A 24,882-nucleotide genomic window follows, 5' to 3' on the forward strand; every position below is an offset into this window, starting at 1 on the left:
TGTTTCCTAAAAAATCTCTTAAACATTTTCATAATCATAAGGTCAGAAAAACCTTAGTCAAAAACTTAGTTCTATAGCCTTTTTCTACTGATTTTTTCCTCCTTTCTTAGAAGAAATCCCAGATAGAATTTATTTAATCAGAAACATAACTATATACTAAGTTCCAGACTGTATTACCTCAATGCAAAGGCAAGGGAGTAGCTGAGAATATTTCAGAGACACTGATTTTAACGATTCCTTCCCTTTTATCTGAAATGAAAAAGATGGTTATGAATCCAAGACAGTAAATAACATCTAATAAAGATAAATAAAGAAGGCCATTTCCCATAACTATTAATTAGATGCGCATTTCCACCTGTGAGTCACCCCCCAACAGTGCAAAAAACTGCTTTGAGTTTTAACTCACGACAGCAAATGCGCCTGCATCTTCACAGGTAAACCATTTGTGGCACAGACGAATATAATAATCTTGATCTTGAAGAAAGTTGGATACATTCACTGATATAATTTTCCTCGCCCTGTCTACATTATAATCAATCTCCCCAGCTGAAAAAGAAAATTGAAGCATGAAATTATCACATCTGTTTCTTTATTACTTCATTATTTCTGAATTTGTTATTTCTATAAAAGATATAGAACTTATTTCATAATTTGATGGAGATGAAATTCAATGTCTATAGGTTCTTACCCTGGATGTTTGAATTAATTATTTTTATATCCCAACATCCCTAAAGGTATCCTTACTTTATTAGACAAAATAATTTTGATGAGGATAAGTTTCAATATTATTCAGTTTTAAATTAGCACTGGCAATCCTGAGAGGCCAGGATACCTTCCAGTTATACCTCGTCCTTAGTACTTGAAATCTCATGCAGTTCATATACAAATGCTATAAATATACACACTAATACTGCTATAAAAGCTCATTAACCCAAGGTTGCAAATTCACTAGACAGAAAATATGTGCAACTATGTTAAACACATACACTGGGGAGGGAGGGGAAGGGTGTTTGGAGGGATCTTTTATTATTTTTATACTCTCAGGTATGCCAAAATCAGGATAGCAGATTGGTGAATTAATTTCAATCTCTTTTTGAGGTCTGTCTATAGACAAACTATAAAACTAGCAATCTGACGCATGAAAAGGGTACAAACATATTTCCAAAAGTTTAAGTATTAAATAGGTTGTCAATATCTTTATCTGCTATCTAACATTTCTAAGTCAACAGAAAGAAACACATTTTCCAAGATATTAACTACCAACTATGTGGTAATTATAAATTATGCCAATTGTAAATCATCATTTACTTCCCTGCTTATTCAGCTATGAAAACATATCATTGTATAGGTAACCAGAAATATCTCACAGCTTTGACTTATATAGAAGATCAGCTCACCTGAACAAGCTGGAATATATTTTCCCACATCACTGTTCCTGCAATCTGTAAAACAGAGTTTTCTTCAGCGCTGCATGATTTATCTAACTGTGTAAATAAACTGTCAAATTATCCAATAGCTTCCCAACAGGAAAAATATCTCTTACATCCCCTTATAAAGGCAATTTACATTAACTTTTAGATAAACAGCAAAATAGAAAAGTACTCTGACCACATACATAGATTATATTGAAACTTGTCTTGAACTACAGAATCACTAGGTTGGAAAAGACCCACAGAATCATCAAGTCCAACCATTCCTATCAACCACCGAACCATGCCCCTCAGCACCTCGTTCACCCATCCCTTAAACACCTCCAGGGAAGGTGACTCAACCACCTCCCTGGGCAGCCTGTTCCAGTGCCCAATGACCCTTTCTGTGAAATTTTTTTTCTTGATGTCAAGCACAAACCTCCCCTGGTGCAGCTTGAGGCCATTCCCTCTTGTCCTGTCCCCTGTCACTTGGGAGAAGAGGCCAGCACCCTCCTCTCTACAACCTCCTTTCAGGTAGTTGTAGAGAGCAATGAGGTCTCCCCTCAGCCTCCTCTTCTCCAGGCTAAACAACCCCAGCTCTCTCAGCCGCTCCTCATAAGACTTGTTCTCCAGCCCCGTCACCAGCTTTGTCGTTGAGGAGCTAACTCACTTAGGATATAATACTGCATTTCTTTACCTAGTACCTAGCAATAATTTAAGCGGTAGCAGTAGCAGTAGCAGCAGCAGCAGCAGCAGCAGCAGCAGCAGCAGCAGCAGCAGCAGCAGCAGTAGTAGTAATAATAATAATAGATACTCTTTACTTGAAAACTACCCCTGTTGTTTACCAGGCTTATTCCACTATTATAAACAACTGTGTGGTTTTGCTATTCCAACTTATAAAGGAAAACCCTATTAAGCTCCAGGGAGCTTACCAGAGTTAGAGGCTAGGCAACACTATCAAAACTAATACCCAATATTTTTATCCTCAAAACTTAAACCTTCATTTAAGAAGACTAAATCAGCTACTATTTTCATTTGTTTACTCACTCTTGTAAAGTGTCTTAAAACAAGGCTTAAAATCTTATTTCCCTCTCCTATTATCCCCCCTCTTTATTCACAAAGTACCTATCTAGTTCAATAGTGAACTCAATTCTACAAGAAAAGAATAAGCTTTTTAAATACAAAAAGGCTTTATCTCCATAAAGAAATGAAACAGACACAACGTCTGATTCTGTGTGCAAAGGATGATGGTTTACCAAGGGGCAAGGACAAGAGCCACCCACTCACAGGCTCTGGAAATGGGAATGTGGGACAACCCCAGGCCCTGGACTGAACAAGGAATCTCGTTTTGGTTTTTGCATCCCAATTTGGTGCACTTGTCTCCACCGGCACACCTTATCTTGGCTTGAACACAGTGCCGAATGTATTTTTATATGTATTTGGTAGGGACTTTACTCCAAAAAGATGGAAAAATGCTATCTCATCCAGTGATATGGTAACAGGCAATAGACCATCTAGTTAAGGAAATGAAAATGATATTTCTTTACAGTTTCTTATTAAGCTTTCCTCAATCTCTGAAACCACCTTTGGCCTAACTATGAAGAGAAACAGAGGCTCCATCTTGTGCACAGAGAGCACAGAGAGACCTGCAGGCAGAGAAAGACTATGTACCAATAACAAGAAGGCAAACTAGGACAAATGCGTAGTGCAGTTCAGTTTTCCACGTGCTTTTAGATTTTTTCCATATGCAAGTCAGACATGCACAAAAATAAATCATCAAAACATAGAATAAGACTGGTCCTGGCACACGTGATCTGCCATTGGTTAGATCAGCGTATCCCAGAATGTGATTTGGCTTTGCATTTGGGAGTTTTTGGTCTTTACCTTTGAAAAGATGCTTAATGAAAACCATCTGGTTTAAGGTGTTTTCCTACCTTCAACATAGTATTCCTGACTCAGCTTGACTTCGCAGTAATTTGGTACTGTTTTCATGGTCACGTAGATATGTTGTGCTACATTGACTTCAATGCAATTGAATTGTACCTGTACCTGTTCAAAACATTCATAAAATCAAGTTTGTACATGACTTCCAGAATACATGAAAAACACTGGTTGTAATATTCTTTGTTTAGATAAATTTATATTTATATTTATATTTGTATTTGTATTTATATGGAACATGAAGCCATCTCAGATATCGTAGCATTAAGAATATAAAGCAGATATCACTTACTGAAAGGGTTTCAGAGACTGTCATTACTTCTAATCCAGGATGTTGCTATCTTTTTCACTTCCACAAATCCAAATATCTACAAGCTATCAAATAATTCTAAAAGCATAGAAACACACTAACCTGAAGCATATTTAACTTCAAGAGCAATTCATTCATTCTACCGAAAGGTCATTCATACTACCAAAAGTCCCAGTTTGTAGGCATTTTACAAGCACAAACTCTTACAGAATAGGAAAACATGTCTGTTTAAACATTTAATGGATACTTCAGCAAATTTATTCATTCCAGTAACAGTTTATGAGAGAGAAAGTAATTTAGGAGACAAAAGCTGAGGTCATTCCCTCACTGATAACCGTAGCTATTAAATTCCTTACAGGTATTCATGTTGGATATACTCCTATTTGGTTTGAGGCATTTGTAGGGTAAAAGACACCTTATGTCAGCATTCTAGCCACTGAACTGAAACAAAGAAAATTTCATTAAATATGTTTGTTGAGTCTTGGCTTACTCTGAAAGCTACCAATGGTTCATTGCTGGCCTTGCGCTCCCTACAGGGATGTTTGAACATCAAATCATACAGAGCATAAACTGCAATTGCAGTTTGGAAGAGCTTTGTTTCACATGTGCAATCAATATAGTTATTTACAAAGCATATGAAGTAACACATTTTGTATGGTATTAATAACAGTTATCCACCAGTAACCGAAAGCAAAAATTCATCTCTTTTAAACAGTTGGTCAAGGATTTTGGTGGGTTTTTTTCTCCAGCTGCAAATTTTAATAACAAATACTTCTGGGTTTAGTTTAATAAAAAAATGTACTCTGCTGTTGCAATTATTAACATGAGTTTAGGACAGATGTGTATAACTGTTTAGGCACTTGGCTGTCTTCTAGATGTGTAAATACCATTGACACGGTTGCATTTAAATAACTCATGTGTATGCACTTAAAATCCCTGTGGCATTGTGTTTATTAGCAGTTGTAGTTACAAAAGCTTCCCCACACTTTGGTGGCTACAAAAAGAAAGCTAGTAAGGTTGATATGAAAATTAGGCTTTGAAGAGTCAGCTCCTATTGCAAAAGGTATGGGAAAAGTATGAAAATGGTGAAGAACTGAATGTATAGGTTATAAAGGGATGTTTTGTTCATAGAATTAAAGAATGGTTTGGATTGAAAGGGGCCTTAAATATCATCTTGTTCCAACTTCCTGAGAAGGGACACCTTCCACTAGATCATGTCGCTCAAACACTCATCAGGCCTGGCCTTGAGCACCTCCAGCGATGGGGCTTCCACAACTTCTTTGGGCAACCTGTTCTAGTTCCTCATCACCCTCACAGTAAAAAACTGTTGGGGAGTTTCATTTGACAATACTGAAGCACACATTTCATTGCAATTTTCCACAAAGTCAATAAGAGAAGAAAATAAGAGGGATACAAAATAGATTTTTTTTTCTAAAAGCTCATAAACATTTAAATAAAAAACAACCCAAGAAAAAAGGATCTACCTTCTTTCCATTAAGCATCTTGCTTTTTTTCCTAGCAAATCTCACATTTGTGCATTGACATTGCTGTGTGTCCAGTGAAAGAGAACATATTTCCAGGCCACGTATATTTTCTGAAATGAGTTAGGAATAAATTGAAAAAATATAACTTAAGTATTTTTAAGAAAAACAAAATACAATTTAAAATATAATGTAGCAAATTTTTTCCTTCTAAGTGAAAGGCACATGTATTTTATCTCTATTAAAAAATGGGCAATATATATAGTATGCACTTAGCAGCTGGAGCAAGGATTTAATACTGACTGCTATAAATGAAAGCTTTAATCATGAAAATTCTTATGCAAATTTAAAAATAAACCTATTAACTCTGAGTGAGGCACAATAGGAAATATCTAAATCATAACATGGTAAGCATACGGCAGGATGTTAATAAAAAATAATTATGCTCAAGAAGTTTGAGAACTTTCATTTTATTTTAGTGCAGAAATGCACCTTCAGACACATAAACTTTCTCCTTCTGTTGGGGCAGACATTCATGTCTGAGTTACCAGGGCAGACAGAATGTTTGTGTGTGTATGTGTATGCACGCGTGTCAAAGCGAGAAAGAAAAGGAAGCAGTATGCTTGGGGCACTCATAGAGGAAAAGTTAAGTATATTATGTTGGAAGTTAAAATTAATTTCTCTTTAATTCATTATCTCACTTTTCATTCCATTGACCAGAGCTGGGGCTTTATCATGTTTTGTAGTGAAAAGTTTTCAAAAAAAAATCTTTCTGATATATTTACATAAAAACAGCTTGGATACAAATATTGCAATATAGAACAAAACATGGCTGAACAGCTCTAAACAAAAAGCAAACAGAAATGATTCATTAGCAAATCTACTTCCTACCATCCAGACTCAAAGTTCCTTTAATGTTCAAATATAGAGAGCATGGACTTCCTTGGATACATTTCATCACTGTTGAGATCTTCATGCTTTTCAGTACCATAGAGGATAAAGAAGCAGGAGCATCGTGGCAGAAACTGTTAAATATACTACCTGAAAATGCAAATACAAAGACAGAGACATCTCATTCCACACAGGATATTTGAGGGGGGAGAAGAACCCCCAAAGGTGAAGCTACAGCTCTACCGAAATCAGTAGGGAAGTCACCATTGACTTCAACAAAGCCCGTACTTTACCCAAGACTTTCATGCAACTGACATAGCTATTTGGCTTCATTAGCAATCCGGGGGGGTTGGAAAGAACTACATTACAGGTGGGGGTTGATAATAAATTTCCTGGCTTAGGGAAATATTAACCCACAGAACAAAGGATCACAATTCTCACAGTTAAGGCTAGCAGAGCACACCTAAACTAATAGTGGTTTTAAGTAAGATCTAGATTATGGCTAGAATAATAGTTTATTTAAACTTTTTTATCAAAAACATTACCTGTATATTGTAAGAAATCTCATAGGTAGTATTTTAATTTTAGGACTGCTGATGGTCTCAACTGCTGTTAAAATACCATTTTCACACAAGAGGGCACCATTGCATGCCTAGTTCTGGAAAAAATCCCTCACACCTACAGAATTTCTTTTCCTTTAGACCAGAACAGCAAGAGTAGAATAAATACTACCCAGCCTTTCTTCAAGGTACAAACAGTAGGCACAGAAGACAACTACTATGTCTCATCTTATTTTCTTCTGCAAATTTAGTCATCCCAAAGCCTTAGGATACGAATTTGCACAGCCTAGTCCTCTAAGCTAATGTAAAAGAGGAAAACAGCCTTAAGGCACCAGATCTCATCAGTTAGCCGTACTTCATCTCTTTCTATTTCTCAGACTGCCCTGCAGAGAAATCAATTATTTATTTATGAAATTATATTAGTACAATGGATTGAATCCCCAATGCTTTCCTTCAGCTCCTCTATCTCATATATATTCTTTGTAGTCTCAAAAAAAAATTAAAGAATTAGAAAGACTGTCAGAACAAATAACCAGGGAATTGGATTTTGTCCCTTGGATTTGTGGTATACAATGCAGGACACCTCATTTTAGCTGTAAGTACATCATAGAAATTTCTTTCAAACATTTCTTATCCTTCTCACTTTGGTACATAGCATGAAACTTAAAGGGCACCCAAGTAAAACAAAGTATTTCACAGCACACTTTCCTCCACCTGGGCAGAGGCTGGAAGAACAAAAGAAGCACTTGATTCTTACTAGTCACACTGCTGAATATAGGCCTAGGGTGAGTTCTACCATTACAGAATGGCAAAGAGCACAGTATGAAACAGCAGTGCCAACATATTGTGGTTGCCTTAAAATACAGGATAATCCAAATCATCAGGAAAAGATGCATCCATCAATGTCTAGGAAAGAATTGCTGTCAAGCACAGATGCCTGTTGACTCACATGGAAGACACAGTCATAGTTCTCACAGAGGAAAGGTAGGATGTGAAGGATGAAGGGCAAAGCTTATCCTTGCTTATCCCTCCAATGAAGGAAATTGCTCTAAATTTAAAGACTGAAAGCGTATTAACCCGTACAGGACCTCTTTTCATATTATGAGATCCTCACTTTCACAGTGTTGAGCTGAAGGCCATTGTCACGGATTTGATACAGATACATGCAGGACATGAAGACAGGCTGACATAAATGTGATAATCTTGGCTTGAATCTGTCAGCCCTTAAGCTGCCCTCACTCTTGGTATCAGGAGAAATAAGCCCTGTGTGATACATATCAAAAATCAGAAAAGGGATACACTTCACACTTGAATCTCCACTCCATTATCCTGATTTTGTGATATCAAGCATCTTTTGGAGGCAACAGGATATGGTGATATGAACCAAGAGAAAAAGAATGGAAAAACAAGGACACTGCCTCAACTAACCGTAGAGTCAACTCTCAATTATCTAAGGTAATATTGACAATGAGAGAAGACAATTTGTGCAAACCAAGAAAAAAACACAGATCATTCAAAATATACAATTTAGGCTTTAAGAGCAACGTATACATTGAATTCTGAAGAATTTGTAAACATGCTCCTACAGAGATGAGGCAGCCGTAAGGAGAACAGTGCACAGTAGCTACGTGTGAATGCTATATTCTGTGTTCCAAGAGCAGGTGTTGTAATAATCCTGAAAGTATCTCAGGATAGAGAGTTAATGTACAGCATCCAATCAATCCACCCACACTTAGTTGGGAGGTTGTTATATTGCAGAACTACCTGATAGTTATTACTAATAACTTGATAAGTCATTATTAGTTTTAGCTCTGTCTCTTTGCTCAAACATATCTTTTCTTGATGGCATCATATCATATGCAGCTGAGGATACCGAATGGTATCCAGCTGCAACTGTTTCTGCCTAATTCCTTGGTTGCTGGTGTTACTTCTTTGATCCAGCCCTAATCTTACCTCTTCCCATGTCTCTGTAGAAATGGTTTAAAGGAAGAGCAATGTGTGTGTGTATATATATACACATATATGCACACACATTGTCAAAGCTGACAGTTCTTTAGAAAGTATTCTCTTTGGGTGAATTTGGCTGTTTCATTTGACCCTACTTATTTTTAGGAGAGATTGTAATAACTTAATTGAATTGAGTCCTTAGTTATTACTGCCTGAGGTATGGTACTATCAGATGTCACGGGCTTGAGACTGTCTCAGGAGAAACCTGAGTCATACTTTGGTCATTACTGTCATTGGATCCGTATTAGGCAGATGCACAAACACAGTCTGTGCATAAGCAGGGATCCTATCTTCCTTGATTTCAGTTTCTAACTTCAAGCAGAGAACAAATAAGTAATACACTGGATAAAATGAAATTACTCTTCTATTTTGGATTTTTTTTCCATTAATTTTATGACATATTTTAACAATTGCAAAAGATGCTGCAAAACTCATTAATAATTACTTAAATGGAACACACACCCTTTTCCCTTTCTCACAAGTAGTTTGATGTACACTCCAGAAGACATAAAGATATACCTTGATACACAAACAAACTGCTGAGTAGATCTTGCCTAGATTTTATATTTATGAATTATAACTGTAATTAGCCCTACATGAGAGAGGGATTGTTGCTGTAATAAAAGATTCCTTAATTATGGACACATATAAGCCCTGGCATAAAGAGGCCAAGGCATGGAGACACTTTCCTTGTGTTTTTGCCATCAGCTTAACCACAGCAGATTATTTTCTTATCTGATGATGCAGCAATCAACCCTGAATTGTCATTACAAGAAAACACATCTTACATACACTTGGATAATAGAAGCCAGAGCTGAGCAATGAATACGCAATAGAAATTATTAGATGGATAATTTGAAGCCCCAGGCAAGAAGATTAAATTGGAGAACAGCAAAAAAAAATGGAAGATAAAACACATTAATACCACACACAAGCCAACATTCAAAAGAAAATCTTAACTGGTTTTTTGTCTGATATTTCTTCTCTACAATAATTGTGAGAATCTGAACTACTTCGTGCTAAATCTATGAGCATTTTTAACCCACACTAAAATTGCTTCAGTGGAGCATCATTCCACGAGTACAAATTACAGTTGCATTTCAAGCCTATTTGCATATGATTTACCACAGTATCTGCTGCATCTGTTCATCAGGATGATTCTACAAACTTCATAAGCAAACCAGTTACGCTCTCCTAAGATAACTACATGGTGCACTTCGGTTAATAAATAGCAAAATTCGCTCCTTAGAAGTACTTACACTAATTATGAAATTGATTAAATTTCAGGCTGAGAGCTTCTCTTTCACAATAGATATCAATGTGCTGTAAATTGGAAAAGTTTCATAGTTGTGCGTTCAAAATTATTTCAGGCTTTCAAGGATAATGGACAACATGGTAATACACCAGGCCAAAAATATTTTCTGAGAATTTAGGACTTTTTAAAAATCATTTATATTTTGATATCGCTGTCTGGATATATTACAGTGAATTTGAAAAACTAGAGTAGTCCTTATGTACCACCGAATAGTCTAGAAAAGCAGAAGGGAGAAGGCAGAGTCAAAGCTGTCTTGCCAAATACTGCTGAGCTGATAGCTGCAAATTCTAGGAATCTTTTTGTTGCAGATAAAAGCAATGACTACTGCAAAGGTGCTCTGTGATACAGTTGAGGTCTTTTAAGCTAATTTTACCTATAAATTGACTATAGTAAAGGAAGTGTGGAAATGATACACCCACTGTTGCACAAGTGAATTAGGATGAAGACAAAAAAAATGTGTTTTCATATAAGGCTGAGTCATCCGATGTTATTTGTATTAAAGAGAGCAGATAAAGTCATTTTCAAACAGCACTGAACATCTACAACCAGCTCTGCTTCATGCACATCATCTTGAAAGATAAGGATCTTTAGTTTACAAACTCTTCAGTGCCCAAAAGTCTAGATCCAGCTAAGAACTAAACATCTAGTTTAAGATTATGTACATCATCCAAGTACCTCCAGCAGTCAACAGAAAGGGAGAACCCCTCTTGCCTCCCTCCCAGCACATAATTCATTTTGTCTTCCTAAGATGTGTGGAATGAATCACCACTTCATAGTAACTAGTGAGTCTCCACCATCTAGATCTGCATTTGTGTAATAGCCAGCACAGATTTTAACCTGTAAACAACAGTATTGCAGGTATCCTCTCCTTTCAGATCTGGGCTGAAGGATTTGGTTTCCTCAGTCCATTCTGCCTGAGGGCATGAAGTCATGCTTCAGCTAGGCGGAGCAGAGGTCACTGCCTCTATTTCTCTCCTCTTCTACTATTTCTTCCACATAGTTTGTGTAATTAGCGGCTCAGCTGCCTAATCTTAAAAAGATTCATTCACAGTCCTTGAACCAGCCACCAATGGTTCCCTCTGCTTTCTCCCTCTGTAGAAAGTTAGAGACTTCTTCAGGTGGGAATTTTAACTGCATCCCTTCCACTGCCAAGTTCTTTCTCTCCACCTCAACACACGTCCTATAAATGCCATGCTTTCAGAGTAAGACTCATGACAGGTGATGTTTGGCTCATGCCCCATGCCATAGCATCAGCATCTCACATGTCTGGGGCTCAGCACTGCAGTTTCCCCCCTGCCTGTGGACTCTCTGCCACACAGATCCAGGAAAGGCACTGTGGAAACAAGTAGTGCTCAGAGATAGTCCTTCAGATCGGAATGAACTCTCAGAGGGGTCTGCCTGCAAAACAGTGGCCTCATACTTCCCTATTAAGTGACTGTTCACTGGAGGAGTGATCGATGGAAGCTTCAGAGTTCAGGTAATTCAAGTGCCTGTATTATTACTGCAGGCAATAATAATAAATAGAAGTAATAAAAACACGTGACATGACTAAGCAAATTCTCTCAGTGATCATCTACGGTAAGGAAAAATATAAAGCAACAATGCACAGTCATTATTTACCTATTATCTGTCAGAGCCTATCAATTTGCAGTGCTTGTACAAGGAAACTGGTGCTAAATACCCTGTCAAATGACAGTGGTCTGATGTCATCAGGAAAGTGGACTTATTATCTGTACTCAGTAATCTTTATCTTCCAAAAACAAATGTAGTAAAAATATTGAATGACATATACTCACTGGAAGGCTTGCTTTTACAATTAATCCCCTGGAAATAAAAACAAAAATATTATAAAAGCTGAGGTAACAATAAGAAAACATTGCTTAATCATTGTACACAAATATAAGTGCACCTTAAACAACTAAACCTGTTCACAACCCACAACAGAAATAATTTGCAAAATTAAGAAAGACTTCCAAATACAATGAAAATGTACTACTGCATATGACAGCCTGATACATATGGAGACACATGATCAACACTATCCTTATTTCTACTGAGATGTAATTGCTATGACAAGTATACCAGTTTCATCAAATACAGACATAATTTTATCAGGTACTGCCATTCACACTGACCAGTAGCTTATTTACTGTTCTGTCAACTGTAGACGGCTTCATACCAGGGCAAAGGAACCAAACAATTTCTCAATGGCAGATATCTAGGACACTACTGAATATTGTATGATTTTTAAAAGATCATACCAGACCAATAGAAGGAGTTATTACAATAATTTCAAATGGAATTTAGAAATAAGACTCACCTTTTTATTTCTGAGGACTGTCAGGCTCAGAATCCTGAAAATTAAATTACCCGGGCTCCTTACTTACCGTGTTCATGCGGGAAAGTGATTTTGTAAGAGGTAAAGTGAATCTGACATTGAGATTTTAACAAGTTTCCAGCTGTCTTTCATATAGACTACACCCATTTTCCCAGTAAAATAAACACTTAACAACACACTGAAATTCTGTAGAGTTTAAAAATAACAATTCTTAAGTCTATGCATGACATTCTAAAGAAAGGCTATTGCTTAGCCAGCAAATATTGTTTTCTCCTGTTCTGGCATCCAAGTTTCTGGCACAGCACTTACATCAGTAATCCTATGTATACACCACATATGTTCCCTTCTGCTTTCCTTTAAAATCAATGTCTCATTTGCAGAGACACTTTCGTCGCACCCACAAAAGGGGCAGGCACCACCTTGTCTCTTCTGCTTTCAAACTGGCAGCTCTTCAGTCCTTTTAAAACATTTTAGGATCTTGTCAATAAGCCAACAACCTACGAGTTTTAGAGCCAGCAAAATTGTCTCAGGACATTTGGAAGTTTTGGGGTTGTAGACAAACACAGAGGCTGCAGCCTGGATAAGCATCAGCACTTCATAAAATAATGATAACATGGTCTTCCAAGAGGAAGTCCTTCTTTTCATCCACAGGTAATTCTGTCCCCCTAGTAAACAGAGCTGTACAGCAAAATTGTACTATTGCTGCAGGTGAGAAATGACAGCATGTTATCTACCCCGTGGCAGCTGCCAAAATACCAGAGAAGTGTGTTTTCATTCTAGTTTTTATTCAAGCTAGATAAGCTTGTTTCTAAAGAAACCCTTTTAAAAACTGTCACTGGTATTGAAGCCACATTAGTCCTCATTCCTTTGTCCTTCTGGCACTTTTATATCTACCAGTCACTTCTGGATTTACATTGTCATCTTTTACAATTGGAAGTTTGCCAATTTTACTTATAAAAGTGCAAATGCATAAAAGGTGGTATTTGTAAACACTTTATAATAAGACAGATGTAGTCATATCCTTTCACAGACTGAAGATTATAAAATTTACTTGTGACATTGTTAAAGATATTACTTTGGCTGCTTCTGCACAATTCTACATCAACACTTAACAAATCTAAAAGAAATCAAACTTCCTTACTTAACTGTTTTGTAACTGGGGTACTTCTATTTCAGTGTTTTCATAAATTCCTCAAATCCCCCTAAAGGACTGAAGAATGTTACCTCATTTCTGTTGCAATGTGTTCACAGAAATAGTTGTCATTTATTAATTATTTCTGGCCCCCTAATTAAAAAGCTTCCTTGGTAGTTTGCTGATTCTCCCAATGCAAATTCATCAATAGAAAGGAGAAGACTATAGCTTTCTGAATAATTCAGTGCAACACTAACCCAATAAAAGTGGAATATGCCAGCTCAAACAAAACACCACTGGAGTTTCAAAGCCTTAATTTTTAATTATATCTAATCAAACCCTGCAGGACTATGCAGGACAATTTGAATTTTATCTCTTTACTTGAGGTTCTCCACAACCTTAAGGAGGAGAATAGACAAATATACAAAAGGACTGCAAAAAATTGAGTGAGTGAGTGAGTGAGTGAGTGAGTGAGTGAGTGAGTGACTGACTGACTGACTGACTGACTGACTGACTGACTGACTGACTGACTGACTGAGTTAGGAAGCTAGCTTTCTTGGTAGAAAACCCAACTGTTGAATCAACTAATTGCTGAGCTACTGCTTACTGAAAGAAATCAATCTCTCACAAGGCTGATAATTTAGCAAATTATTTCCATACTTTACACTTCCCATTCTGTGGCTAAGCTACTCAAAATATTTTTGTTAGGTGACTAAAGAGAGTTCCCAATTTCCAGTCAAAATTTCTTAGAACATCATCTTTAAATATGTTCTGTAACCATTCCCTCTGGCTACAATCAAAACTGGTGCAAAAATACGTTAGGAGAAAATCAAGATCCCATTTAAGAAAACAATAAAAATCTCACAAAACTCAGAGGATTCAGCCTTTTACTTAAAGACAGTGCTTTAGTGTCCCTGTTATGACACCTGAAAAATGGAAAGCATTTGTAAATAAATTATCTTCAGTTACAAACATGAAAAAACCGTCACCCACTTCTGTGGGGCTGTAGAACAATACAGAAATTTTCCTATTCCTTCTGGTCTATGCTTATTAAATCTTGGTTTTTACTGTTGCTCTGATGAATCCTACCATCTAAGCATTTTCCACTATCATCTTGCATTTATTTTCTCATCTTCTCCATGGAAAAAGAAGAAACATACCCATCAGTGATTTTTGTTCTGGTAAGGAGATGTTTTATCATTCTTGGACACTTGGTTTTGTTCTGAGTGAGGAGTTGTTGGGAAGGTTTACATAAGTAATCAAACATTTGCGCAAATACTTACCAGTTACAGCAAGCTCAGTTCCTTTTTTTCAATAAGTGTTTCTTTTTATTGTACAATACCAAAGGCGGGGAGAGGAATAGGAGGGGAAGTGATATTTTCTTTTATAATCATTTTGCAAAATAGTCAAAAGAGACCATTTGAGTCAAGAACTCAAATAAATCAACCAAGTTCCTCTCCCACTTTCTATATCTTTTGTTTTCAGGAATTTTCAGTAATGAATGCAATAGAAAAACATAACACACCACAACCAGAATGGAAATTTTCTTCCCCTTTCACAAATGCTGCTTTTATGCAAAAATAAGACCCTGATCATGATAGTACATTTTACTGCTATACAGAGAGCATCTTTGATTTATATCTGCTTTGGCAAACAGCCTAAGCAAAATATACTTACACAACGCACAAACACTTAGGGATTTTCCTGTTTCTCTAGGGTTTTCCCCATTTGTGGTATTACTCAACTGTAGCTAGAGGTTATCTGAGCAGGCACCACCAACGTGCAGCATTCTGAATAGAAGGTTGGGTGCCAACTTTTTAGCCAGTGCAGCAACTTCACCTCAATCTAAGTCTACTCTAATATCACATTGTTATGTTTAAAGACTGGAGAGAAGAAAGTGAGATCAGCAGAGGAAGACTTGGATTTGGGAGGACAAGGAGTATTTTCATGAGTTAAAATTACCAAAGAAAAGAAACAAAGATTAGACTTGCTTCCCATTTCCTCTCATATCTCCAGGCACTGAATCGAGTGCAGAAGTGTGGAAATTCTTCCCTGAATGTTCTGTCTTGCAGGAAAGAGTCTGAGGCAAAATTGGCTTCATGATCTACCTGTTAGCTCTGTTGTACCGTATTCATAGAATAGCTGGTGTCAGCTCTTCAACAATTCCATAAGGAGTAGTAATATGCCTGAAAATGCCTTAAAATGTGTTCCTTAATTGGAACCAGATTGTCAGATACTAAACCTGCATTCATTAAGATGCCTACACTGAAGTCCATGAATGTACGGTGAACAGCATTTCCCTCTTTTGAGGATCCTCAGAGGCAAAGCTGTTTCCTACATTCCTGCTTTAGGTTCAGCTGCCAGAAAGGGGAGAGAAAAATGAACACAATCATCTCCTGATGTTTCCCTCTGTTCAAGCAATTTCTGTTCTTTGACCACTATTAAAAAGCAAACATGGGACTGTAAACAGTCTTACCACACAGGAAAAGTGGTGTCTTAATGTGGTGTGATCTTGCTACAGCACCATGCAAAATGTAGTGAAAAGGCTGATAAAGATGATGAATCTAATCATGTTTGGTTTGACTTCCAGTCCAGAGGGGATGCTCTGCACAAATCCATCTTATTCTGAAACAATCAGAAAGAATCTCCCAGATCGCTAGGCCTAGTCCCCTGATAACCACATTATCTAATCCTTTTCAAAAACTGGTGAAGCTTAATTTTAAAATCAGTCAGGCTTCCATATACACTGTTCCAATATCTAAGGCTATTCCAGAAGCTCTGTTCTCTGACAGCACTAAATCTTTTAATTTAGCTATTTCTACTTTAATGTATCTTTCCAAATTCAGTGACTGAAACCACACACAGTTTTGAGGACAATTTCACACTTGGATTTATTTAGTGCCTTATAAAGCAGTCTCAATTCTTCTTCTCAGCTGGGAGCATCACAAACATGTGAAAGTAGTTGTTATACCCCAGTACTGAGAGGGAGCTACTTACCCCTTTCCATGGAGGCAATCCACCAGCACCCTTCTTTTATCCAACTGCTCACCCTTTTCAATGGAGGGAAGAGCCTACAGATGCCAGGCCATGAGTCATAAATGATTTCTCATGGACCCTAGTGAAAAACATTACAATGCTAATGTGGTCTCAGTCATCTCCATAAAGAAAAAGGTCTTTGAACAGTGAACAGCCACAGTCAAAGTGCTACAGATTTATACAATTTAAGAACTTTGGATGGAAACAGAAAGGATTCAGAGCTGCATTATAAGCTCCTCAGACAATCAACAAAGTACTATAATTTCTTACATAGAGGCATTCAGCCCCTGAAACTTTCTAGGGAGAACTTCACAAATGGAAGAAAGCAAGTATGCTTTAGCTTCTTCCAGAGCTATTTTCATAGGCAAAGGAGATATAATGGCTTAGCACTTTAAATGTCCTTGATGCTAGGACTGGAACCTCACAGGACTTCTGTCATTCTGTTCTTATAAAACTCATCCCTGTGTTTATTTTACCAAATGTAAGGAAACAGACTTCTTTACAGCAAGGGAGAGCATAGAGATAAACCAATGATTCCTGTCTCACTAAAATAAGAGTCTTAACTATATCAAGGATTATTAATATACAAAAAAGCATGTTATTGGAAACAGTTGAAAAGGGAAAAAATAGGCTTACAGAACACATTTGGCAATTGAATAAAATTGCAGTTATATTTACTGAGAGCCAGAGGAATTATAACAATTAATACACACATTATGAAAATTTAGAACTGTTAAAAATTCATAGTATTGCTGATAGTGTCCTCGAAAGACCTTTTCTCAAAAGGAGCATCTGTATTTATTTGACATTATGTGTAATTACTTTCATTGCCAAGGTAAAACTATCTTACCAATGATCCTTTTTAATTTTTGGCAAGCCACAAGGTTGTTTTTCAACTTTTACTGTCAATGTGGTAATCAGATACATGTGAACAGTGCGCACTGGGATTAGCTAAGCAATCATAGAAGGAAGCATTTGGACCGTTATCTATGCAGAAAAGAATTAGGCACCTGAACTTACAGTGAAACATTATCTTTTACTACTTTGAACTACCGCTTCTACAAGACAGTCTGGATGTTGCTGGATTTTTTTACAGAACGCTAAAAAAAACCCCATCTGAGTCATGCCTATGCATTATCCATCTCCAAGCTTCTCTGTTTGTGTCCCAAGTATGAAAAAAAAATGATCCTATCACATCAGTGAAGTGTTGAACCTGAGAGGATAAGTACTACTGAGAAGTGGGATATCAAGCTCACGTTCGGTACAGCCCTAATGCTGTCATGCACTTTTTGGATGAGAGCTGGCTTGTGTCCAACAGAGCAAGGTAATGCCTGCCTGTGTTAACATCACATTGATTGCTCTCAACTAACAGTGAACCAAAAATGAACAAATAGAGAAGAGATTATTTGGTTTATTGAAGATTATTGGACAATCACCAGTAAGGCTTCACAGTGGTCTATAGCATAAGTACCAGTTTTTGTTTCATGCACCATTTGCCATCTCATGTGTATATGGAAATGTATGGACCCTGTCCTCCACAGCCTGCTGTTTGTCACAAGGTATGACAGTTTAGCAGTATTTCAGTAATGCAGGAGTGCATGACTAAGACAAGACCCTCAGGTCCATTAGATTTTTGTCCTTCTCTTTACCTGCTACCATTCAGGTAAAACAGTTTCTGTCTTCAAGTTAGTATGTACTTACTCCTGCACTGTATCGATGCAGAGGAATCCTGTTCCCATATTTTAACTGGACTGTCCTGTATTTCAGCTGGATTGCGTGTGACATAGAACATCTTCTAACCATTATTGTGGCTACCTGGCTGAACCCTTTTTAGAGAGCAGAACAAGCGAAAGAGTTGGCAGCACAGTAATTATATTTCTCAGAACTCTTTGCAGTGATACGCATTTATCCTATAAGCGAATGTCAGGTCAAAACAATATTGCTTTGAGGCCTCACAACTGGGAAGAATATTCCCCCCTTGTATTATTTTTTAAGTTAATTGTATGTAAAAATAATGCTGTGATACAAAAAAGGCCTACACAGAAACCACTTTTTTTAAAATTTATTGGACCAAAGGAAGCCATTACAGTCTGAAATAAAAGTTGCCTATTCTATTGTATGCTTCAGCTCCAGGACTAGAAGCAGAATTTGCCTAAAGAAACAGTATGCCCTAGGTTCTTTTTTAAAAAAAAAAAAAATTAAAAAAAAAAAATCATCAATCATTTTGATGTCATATTTCCTGAAATATTAATACAAGTTGTTAACAAAATAGAATTGCATACAATAGATTAAAATGCACTTTGAATGCCATATTCTCAGCTGGTATAAATCAGCACCATCCCATAGACAGAGTGTCAAAAATTTCAGAACACTCAGCTACTTGAAAGGACGAGTAATCTACCAAATCAGCACTTCTAGTCTAACAATGAGACAGGGAAATTCTAACACAGCATGGTTATTTCAGTGAATAACTGGAAATCTCATATGGAAGATGATAAAATAGAATCAAAGGAATTTGAGGAGGAAGGTGTCTCTGAATATTGCCAAGTCCAGCTTTTTGCTAGAATTGGTACCACCACCAGCACCAGACCAGCCATTACTTAGGTCATTTCTTGAAAACTGGAGGACATAGATTCTGTAAACTCTGTGGACAACCATAGATATCCCATGCTTAGAGGTTAGGGATGGTATAACAGTCTCTGTAGCATAGAGGAGTCTATAACAAAAACTCAGTCAAGGTTCCCCCAGCAGCACTGACAGCACTGAGACTTACAGCCTCAGAGGTGACTAGAACCAGCAGGCAGTGAGATTGCCACAGAGGAGAAAAAAAAAAAAAACCAAAACCCACACCAGTAAGAACTGAAGTGAAGATCATAATCTTCAGAAAAGACTGTCCAGATAGAATTGCTCCTCCTGCCTGCTGCTGCTGCTGGAGGCAGTAGTTATTTCCTTTGGAAATACTTAGTTTTCTTTTGGCCTGAAAATCGGTTTTCTGTTCCAGTTACTATCTTCTCATACATCCTAACACTACTGTTCAGCAAAAGAGGGGAAGTATTGCAGGCTTGGCTTTCCATTGCTCTGGCATACACAGCAAAGCCCTTACCATCTTGCTGTAGACAACTACTCATTTTATTTGTGTTTAGAGTCAGACTCAGGAGCAGAACAGTGCTCTGCTGTACACTGTGACCTTTATAAATAATAAATGCCACCATGTTCACATCCACAAATTGTGGAGAACTATGGTTAAGTGAAACTCTTTCCACTGATTTGAATGAAACTTTGACTCAGATCCAAGTGGGGAAAAACTTTGCCTATATCAACTCAGCTTTCCCCATGAGAAAAGTGTAGCATCATTTCCAAGTAATGTAATTCCTCTGTGGATTTTGCACTGCTGCTAGTAGTGAAATGAAGGCACAATTTACAGTCATTTGCAAAATAAGATTAAGTCAGCCAAATCTAAAAGAGGATTTAGGTACCTGAAACATGATTTATGCAAACTGTAGCAATCTCAGCCGAATGCCATAATCCATAACACTCTATTAACTGCCAACTAACACTAGAGGCACCTAAGCTTATTAGGCACTTCCCTTTCTGGTCTGTAAGCCCCCTGGGTATATGTAGTTTGGTGTCTAGTACATGACCAGAATGAAGCTGGAATGATATCTAACTCATGACAAAGCTCTTTGGGATAACATGCATTCTCCTATGAAACATCCACCTCCTCCTAGTGTTTGCTAGGAACGGTTGGACTCGGTGATCCGGTGGGTCTCTTCCAACCTGGTTATTCTGTGATTCTGTGATTCTGTGATTCAGCATAGCAGAGGACTAGGGAAGCTTTAACAGTAAGAGAGGTCACACTAACAAGGCTCAAGCCTAGCTACATTCAGCCTGCAAATATTAGAAGAGAAACACAGAATATGGGCATATTCCAGCTTTTATACTGTTGCTCTCAAGTCCTTACTTCAAGGGACAACCAGGTTCAACATCCTCCTTAACCTGAAGCTGTTCTAATTCTAAATTGTGTGCTGTCATGCTGCCCAGTAAGTGAGAGGGTTTCCCAAACCTTGTCACAATATAGTAATATTTTATAGAGAGGAAAGGAAAGAATGATGGTCTGAGAAAAGGTCCAACAAGATACAGCGTAATTTTTTAAGTTAAGTTTAAAGTTTCAACATTCAAATGGGGCATCTGTTTCCTACTTCAAATGCCATTTACATTTTATTTTAAGCAGGCATCAGAAGAAAAAAAAAAAACACCTGAAACTTTGGAAGCATGGCTCTCAGCAGCTACTCTGAATAGAGGACATCAAATTCTGGTTCATAACTCCGGTGCCTAGGCTCTAGAGAGTGGAGTTCAGACTAACCCAGTGCTTAACTTCTTCCCCTGCCTAACTTGAGGCAGCACAATGCTGAGCATGCAGGTTTCTCATGCTGCCCTGACAAGTCACTAACGTTTTCTCATAATCGCCATTTAATCTGTATTTAATAATCTGGAACCACAGGAAAAAGGCAGGGCCATAGAATGGGTGAACGTGCTACAGAAATTATCCTGAAATTTAGGAGTGGAGGGGGCTTAAAAACAAAAATTAACTTGCTAATGCCAACCCTGCCAGTATGGATCATAAAGTCATACTACAGTTTAGAACAACAAAGCACATTTGGTAATAATTTCTTATAACAGTCTCAAGACTTTAGAGGCCACATGTCAGGGCTGAGACGTCCTTCAAAGCCAAGGAGAGAAATGCAGGAGCATGTTTCTGGTTTTGGTAGGTCCCACGATAATAGTGGTTTTCCCTGGTGTCCTCAAACGGAGAAAAATCTCAAACCTACATAAACTCGGAACTCCCTCTGATAATAACTCATCCTGATGAGAAATATTTTTCAATGTTGACTTTGGTTTTATTCTAGCCTTAGCTTGCTATGCTGTTGTGTAAGGATGAAAGGCCATACAAATGATCCCTCAGGCCATGCTAGAAGCAGTGGCAGTCTCAGACGGCCCGTCCTAAGAGGCTACTGCATTCCTTCCTGGTACCCCAGTAACAGCCCAGGAATTGCTTCTATTAAATACTTAATTATAAAGATGCCTGACAAGCTCTAATTAAGCTTGCTTGAGTTACAGAAAGACTCCAGCCACGGCAAAATGAGGAAAATCTTAGTACAGTGTAGGCGAAAAAGTTCTTTTTTTTTCAGCTTGAAAACTTGAAAATTTTGGAGAGAGGGGATTATTTCCTAACTATTCATATTAATATTATTATGGCATCTGAAAGTCTTAATCCTAGATCAGAAAACTTACACTAGAATCCCTGCATATCTGTCTCTCCTATCAAGAGGACCAAAAGCCTAAAACACCTTTCCGTAAAAGAGCTAGTAGCGTGACTACATAAAAAATTCTTAAATATTCAAAAATTGTCATGCAGACAAGCCTTCTTGAACATATCTGTACTGTGCATTCCAGCTGAAACATCTGCAGTTTTAGATAACTGATACAGAAACAAGTTATGAATAAATTTGGAAATACTAAGGAAGAATAAGTTATATAAAATGCAAAATAAAGAATAATTACTAAAAATAGCCATTGCTTAATTTACATTATTTATCTTTTTAATAATAACTCATAATTTTATGGGGACTTCAGGGAGGGGAAGTGAGAGGATGAAAAAAAAAAAAACAAACCAAAAATAACACAGAATAATCATATAGTTTGGCTTTATCTTGTGTATCTTCCACAACCTGTAGTTGCTAAAGTTAGCAAAGTCCAATTAAAGAAGGAAGAGGTCCAAAAGAAGGGTTTCCAAAGAGGCAGGATTCCACCAAGTTTACAACAGCAGCATTGTTTCACCTTGCTGTGTGATCATCCTGCTGTCCCTAGTGGCAGCAATAATTCCTGGGCGCGGCCTCAGCTCTAAGAAACCCATCAATGTCCACTACCTTCATATGTTGCTTCACCCTATGTCTCATTTTTAATGACAGCCCTTACTCACTGAAAACCACCTATCCCACATATTTGCCTAAGAAGCATATGTAGGGATTTTTCCTTCTAAGTGGAAGAGAAAATAGGCTACGAGGGCAGACTGAATGTAGTGCTGATGTGACCACACTCTAAAAGTTAATCTATTATATCATGTATAAACATAATATATGGAAAATTAGAGGGGAACATTAAAAGAACACACACTACTGACCAAAACTAAGCATGATACTACAATGAGAATTGCAAAAATAAATTTAAAAAAAAACATGGAAAAATTATAGCACGAAGATATCAAAATTTGAAAAGTAATGGAGAAATCTGTCATTGCAGTCATGGAGGGAAGAACAGAAGGTTATGGAGATGAGGAAGTGGGAAAAAGATCAAGGAAGTTTGCATATGTAGGAATGAAGGGAAAAAAAAAAAAAACAGAGACAGTGAAATGTATTAACTGCAATAAATTCTATTTCCTCAAAGTTTTTCCAAGAAAAGACAATGAATGCACATCTAGTACTGTGCAATGTTGTTTATATGATTCATACTTTCTGAAAATATGCAGGCAAGTAGAGGCAATTCCAGGACAATCAGTTTTCCAGAAATGATTGAAATTTACCACACATATACAAAGCAACTAAGTTGAAACTTTTTCTTGCAAGAGAGACACAGACAAAGTAAAACTAAAACTCTCTTCATTTTTGCATAGACACTTCCTGAATGAGATTATATGTACCATACAGTTTTCATGCTCAGTCCAATATTTTGCACGCTGAAAGGGCAAAATATGAAATACAGCAAGACAGGTCTTTGGCTCTGTTGACTGTTCCGAAAGAATAAGTTAAAAATAACTTGAAAAAACATATTTAGACCCCACAAAAAAGAAAATTACACATAAAGGCAGAGATATTAGGGTTAGAAAGGAACTCAAGATGCCACTACTCTACATTTCTGCCTTAGGAAGCATGATCTTTATCTGAGATATATCTGAGAGATATTTGCTTAGCATTAGTGGAGATCTCTATAAGCTCCACAGGCAATCTATTCCAGTGTTCAGTATCATTAGTTACTGTAACTTTCCAGCTTATTTATGACTCCAGAAAATTCTGGCCCAGTTCCTACAGTTGTGAAGGCAGAGTGAAGGCTGTGATGGGACTGTATCACATCTGAGTATACATTAATTTAACAGTTCTGTGGTCATTCCTAGCCAAGTTGTTCAGACCTGGTCTGGAACTTCCTCAGCAACACATGGCTGTTCAGGATATCTTTTCTTTCTTGTGGTTTTAAGTTGGCAAATAATTTTCTGGTATTCAAAAAATAGTCAATAAATGTTAACAAAATCATTTTAAAAAATCACAGAATCACAGAATCACAGCCCCTCAGCACCTCATCCACCCGTCCCTTAACCATCTCCAGGGAAGGGGACTCAACCACCTCCCTGGGCAGCCTGTTCCAGTGCCCAATGACCCTTTCTGTGAAAATTTTTTTCTTGATGTCCAGCCTAAACCTCCCCTGGTGGAGCTTGAGGCCATTCCCTCTTGTCCTGTCCCCTGTCACTTGGGAGAAGAGGCCAGCACCCTCCTCTCTACAACCTCCTTTCAGGTAGTTGTAGAGAGCAATGAGGTCTCCCCTCAGCTTCCTCTTCTCCAGGCTAAACAACCCCAGCTCTCTCAGCCTCTCCTCATAAGGCCTGTTCTCCAGCCCCTTCACCAGCTTCGTCGCTCTTCTCTGGACTCGCTCCAGAGCCTCAACATCCTTCTTGTGGTGAGGGGCCCAGAACTGAACACAGGATTCAAGGAGCAGTCTCACCAGTGCCAAGTACAGAGGGAGAATAACCTCCCTGGACCTGCTGGTCACGCCGTTTCTGATACAAGCCAAGATGCCATTGGCCTTCTTGGCCACCTGGGCACACTGCTGGCTCATGTTCAGTTGCTGTCAACCAACACCCCCAGGTCCTTCTCTACCAGGCAGCTTTCCAGCCACTCTTCTCCTAGACTGTAGCACTGCACAGGGTTGTTGTGTCTTAAGTGCAGGACTCGGCATTTGGCCTTGTTAAACCTCATGCCATTGGACTCTTCCCAGTGGTCCAGCCTGTTCAGATCCCTTTGCAGAGCCTCCCTACCCTCCAGCAGATCAACACTTCCACCCAGCTTAGTATCGTCTGCAAACTTGCTAAGGGTGCACTCGATGCCTTCATCCAGGTCATTGATAAAGACATTGAACAGGGCTGGACCCAGCACTGAGCCCTGGGGAACCCCACTTGTCACTGGCCTCCAGCTGGATTTCGCACCATTTCCCACCACTCTCTGGGCCCGGCCATCCAACCAGTTTTCCACCCAGGAGAGTGTGCGCCTGTCCAGGCCAGAGGCTGACAGTTTCCGATGCAGAATGCTGTGAGAAACTGTGTCAAAGGCTTTACTGAAGTCCAGGAAGACCACATCCACAGCCTTTCCCTCATCCAGCAGCCGAGTCACTTTTTCATAGAAGGCGATCAGGTTAGT

At 38.0% G+C, this 24,882-nt stretch overlaps 1 protein-coding gene across 5 annotated transcripts in view; it reads right to left on the reverse strand.

The window, feature by feature from the left end:
- The window catches only part of IL17REL (interleukin 17 receptor E like), a 47,284-nt gene that overhangs the window by 16,688 nt on the left and 5,714 nt on the right, over window positions 1-24,882 (reverse strand). For 4 of the 5 annotated variants that reach the window (XM_069850037.1, XM_069850053.1, XM_069850045.1 and 1 more), the window contains exons 2-8: window positions 11,711-11,738; window positions 6,033-6,182; window positions 5,145-5,254; window positions 3,344-3,458; window positions 1,398-1,442; window positions 407-546; window positions 178-249 (exon numbers count right to left, since the gene is read on the reverse strand). In XM_069850037.1, the coding sequence (XP_069706138.1) occupies window positions 178-249; window positions 407-546; window positions 1,398-1,442; window positions 3,344-3,458; window positions 5,145-5,254; window positions 6,033-6,182; window positions 11,711-11,738 (660 nt within the window). Of the gene's footprint in view, window positions 1-177; window positions 250-406; window positions 547-1,397; window positions 1,443-3,343; window positions 3,459-5,144; window positions 5,255-6,032; window positions 6,183-9,858; window positions 9,890-11,710; window positions 11,739-24,882 lie in introns of those variants that run through there. The other variant, XM_069850060.1, reaches the window with a different exon arrangement.

This window comes from Phaenicophaeus curvirostris, chromosome 1 (genome assembly GCF_032191515.1).
Source record: "Phaenicophaeus curvirostris isolate KB17595 chromosome 1, BPBGC_Pcur_1.0, whole genome shotgun sequence".
In the NCBI taxonomy this organism is placed as follows: domain Eukaryota; kingdom Metazoa; phylum Chordata; class Aves; order Cuculiformes; family Cuculidae; genus Phaenicophaeus; species Phaenicophaeus curvirostris.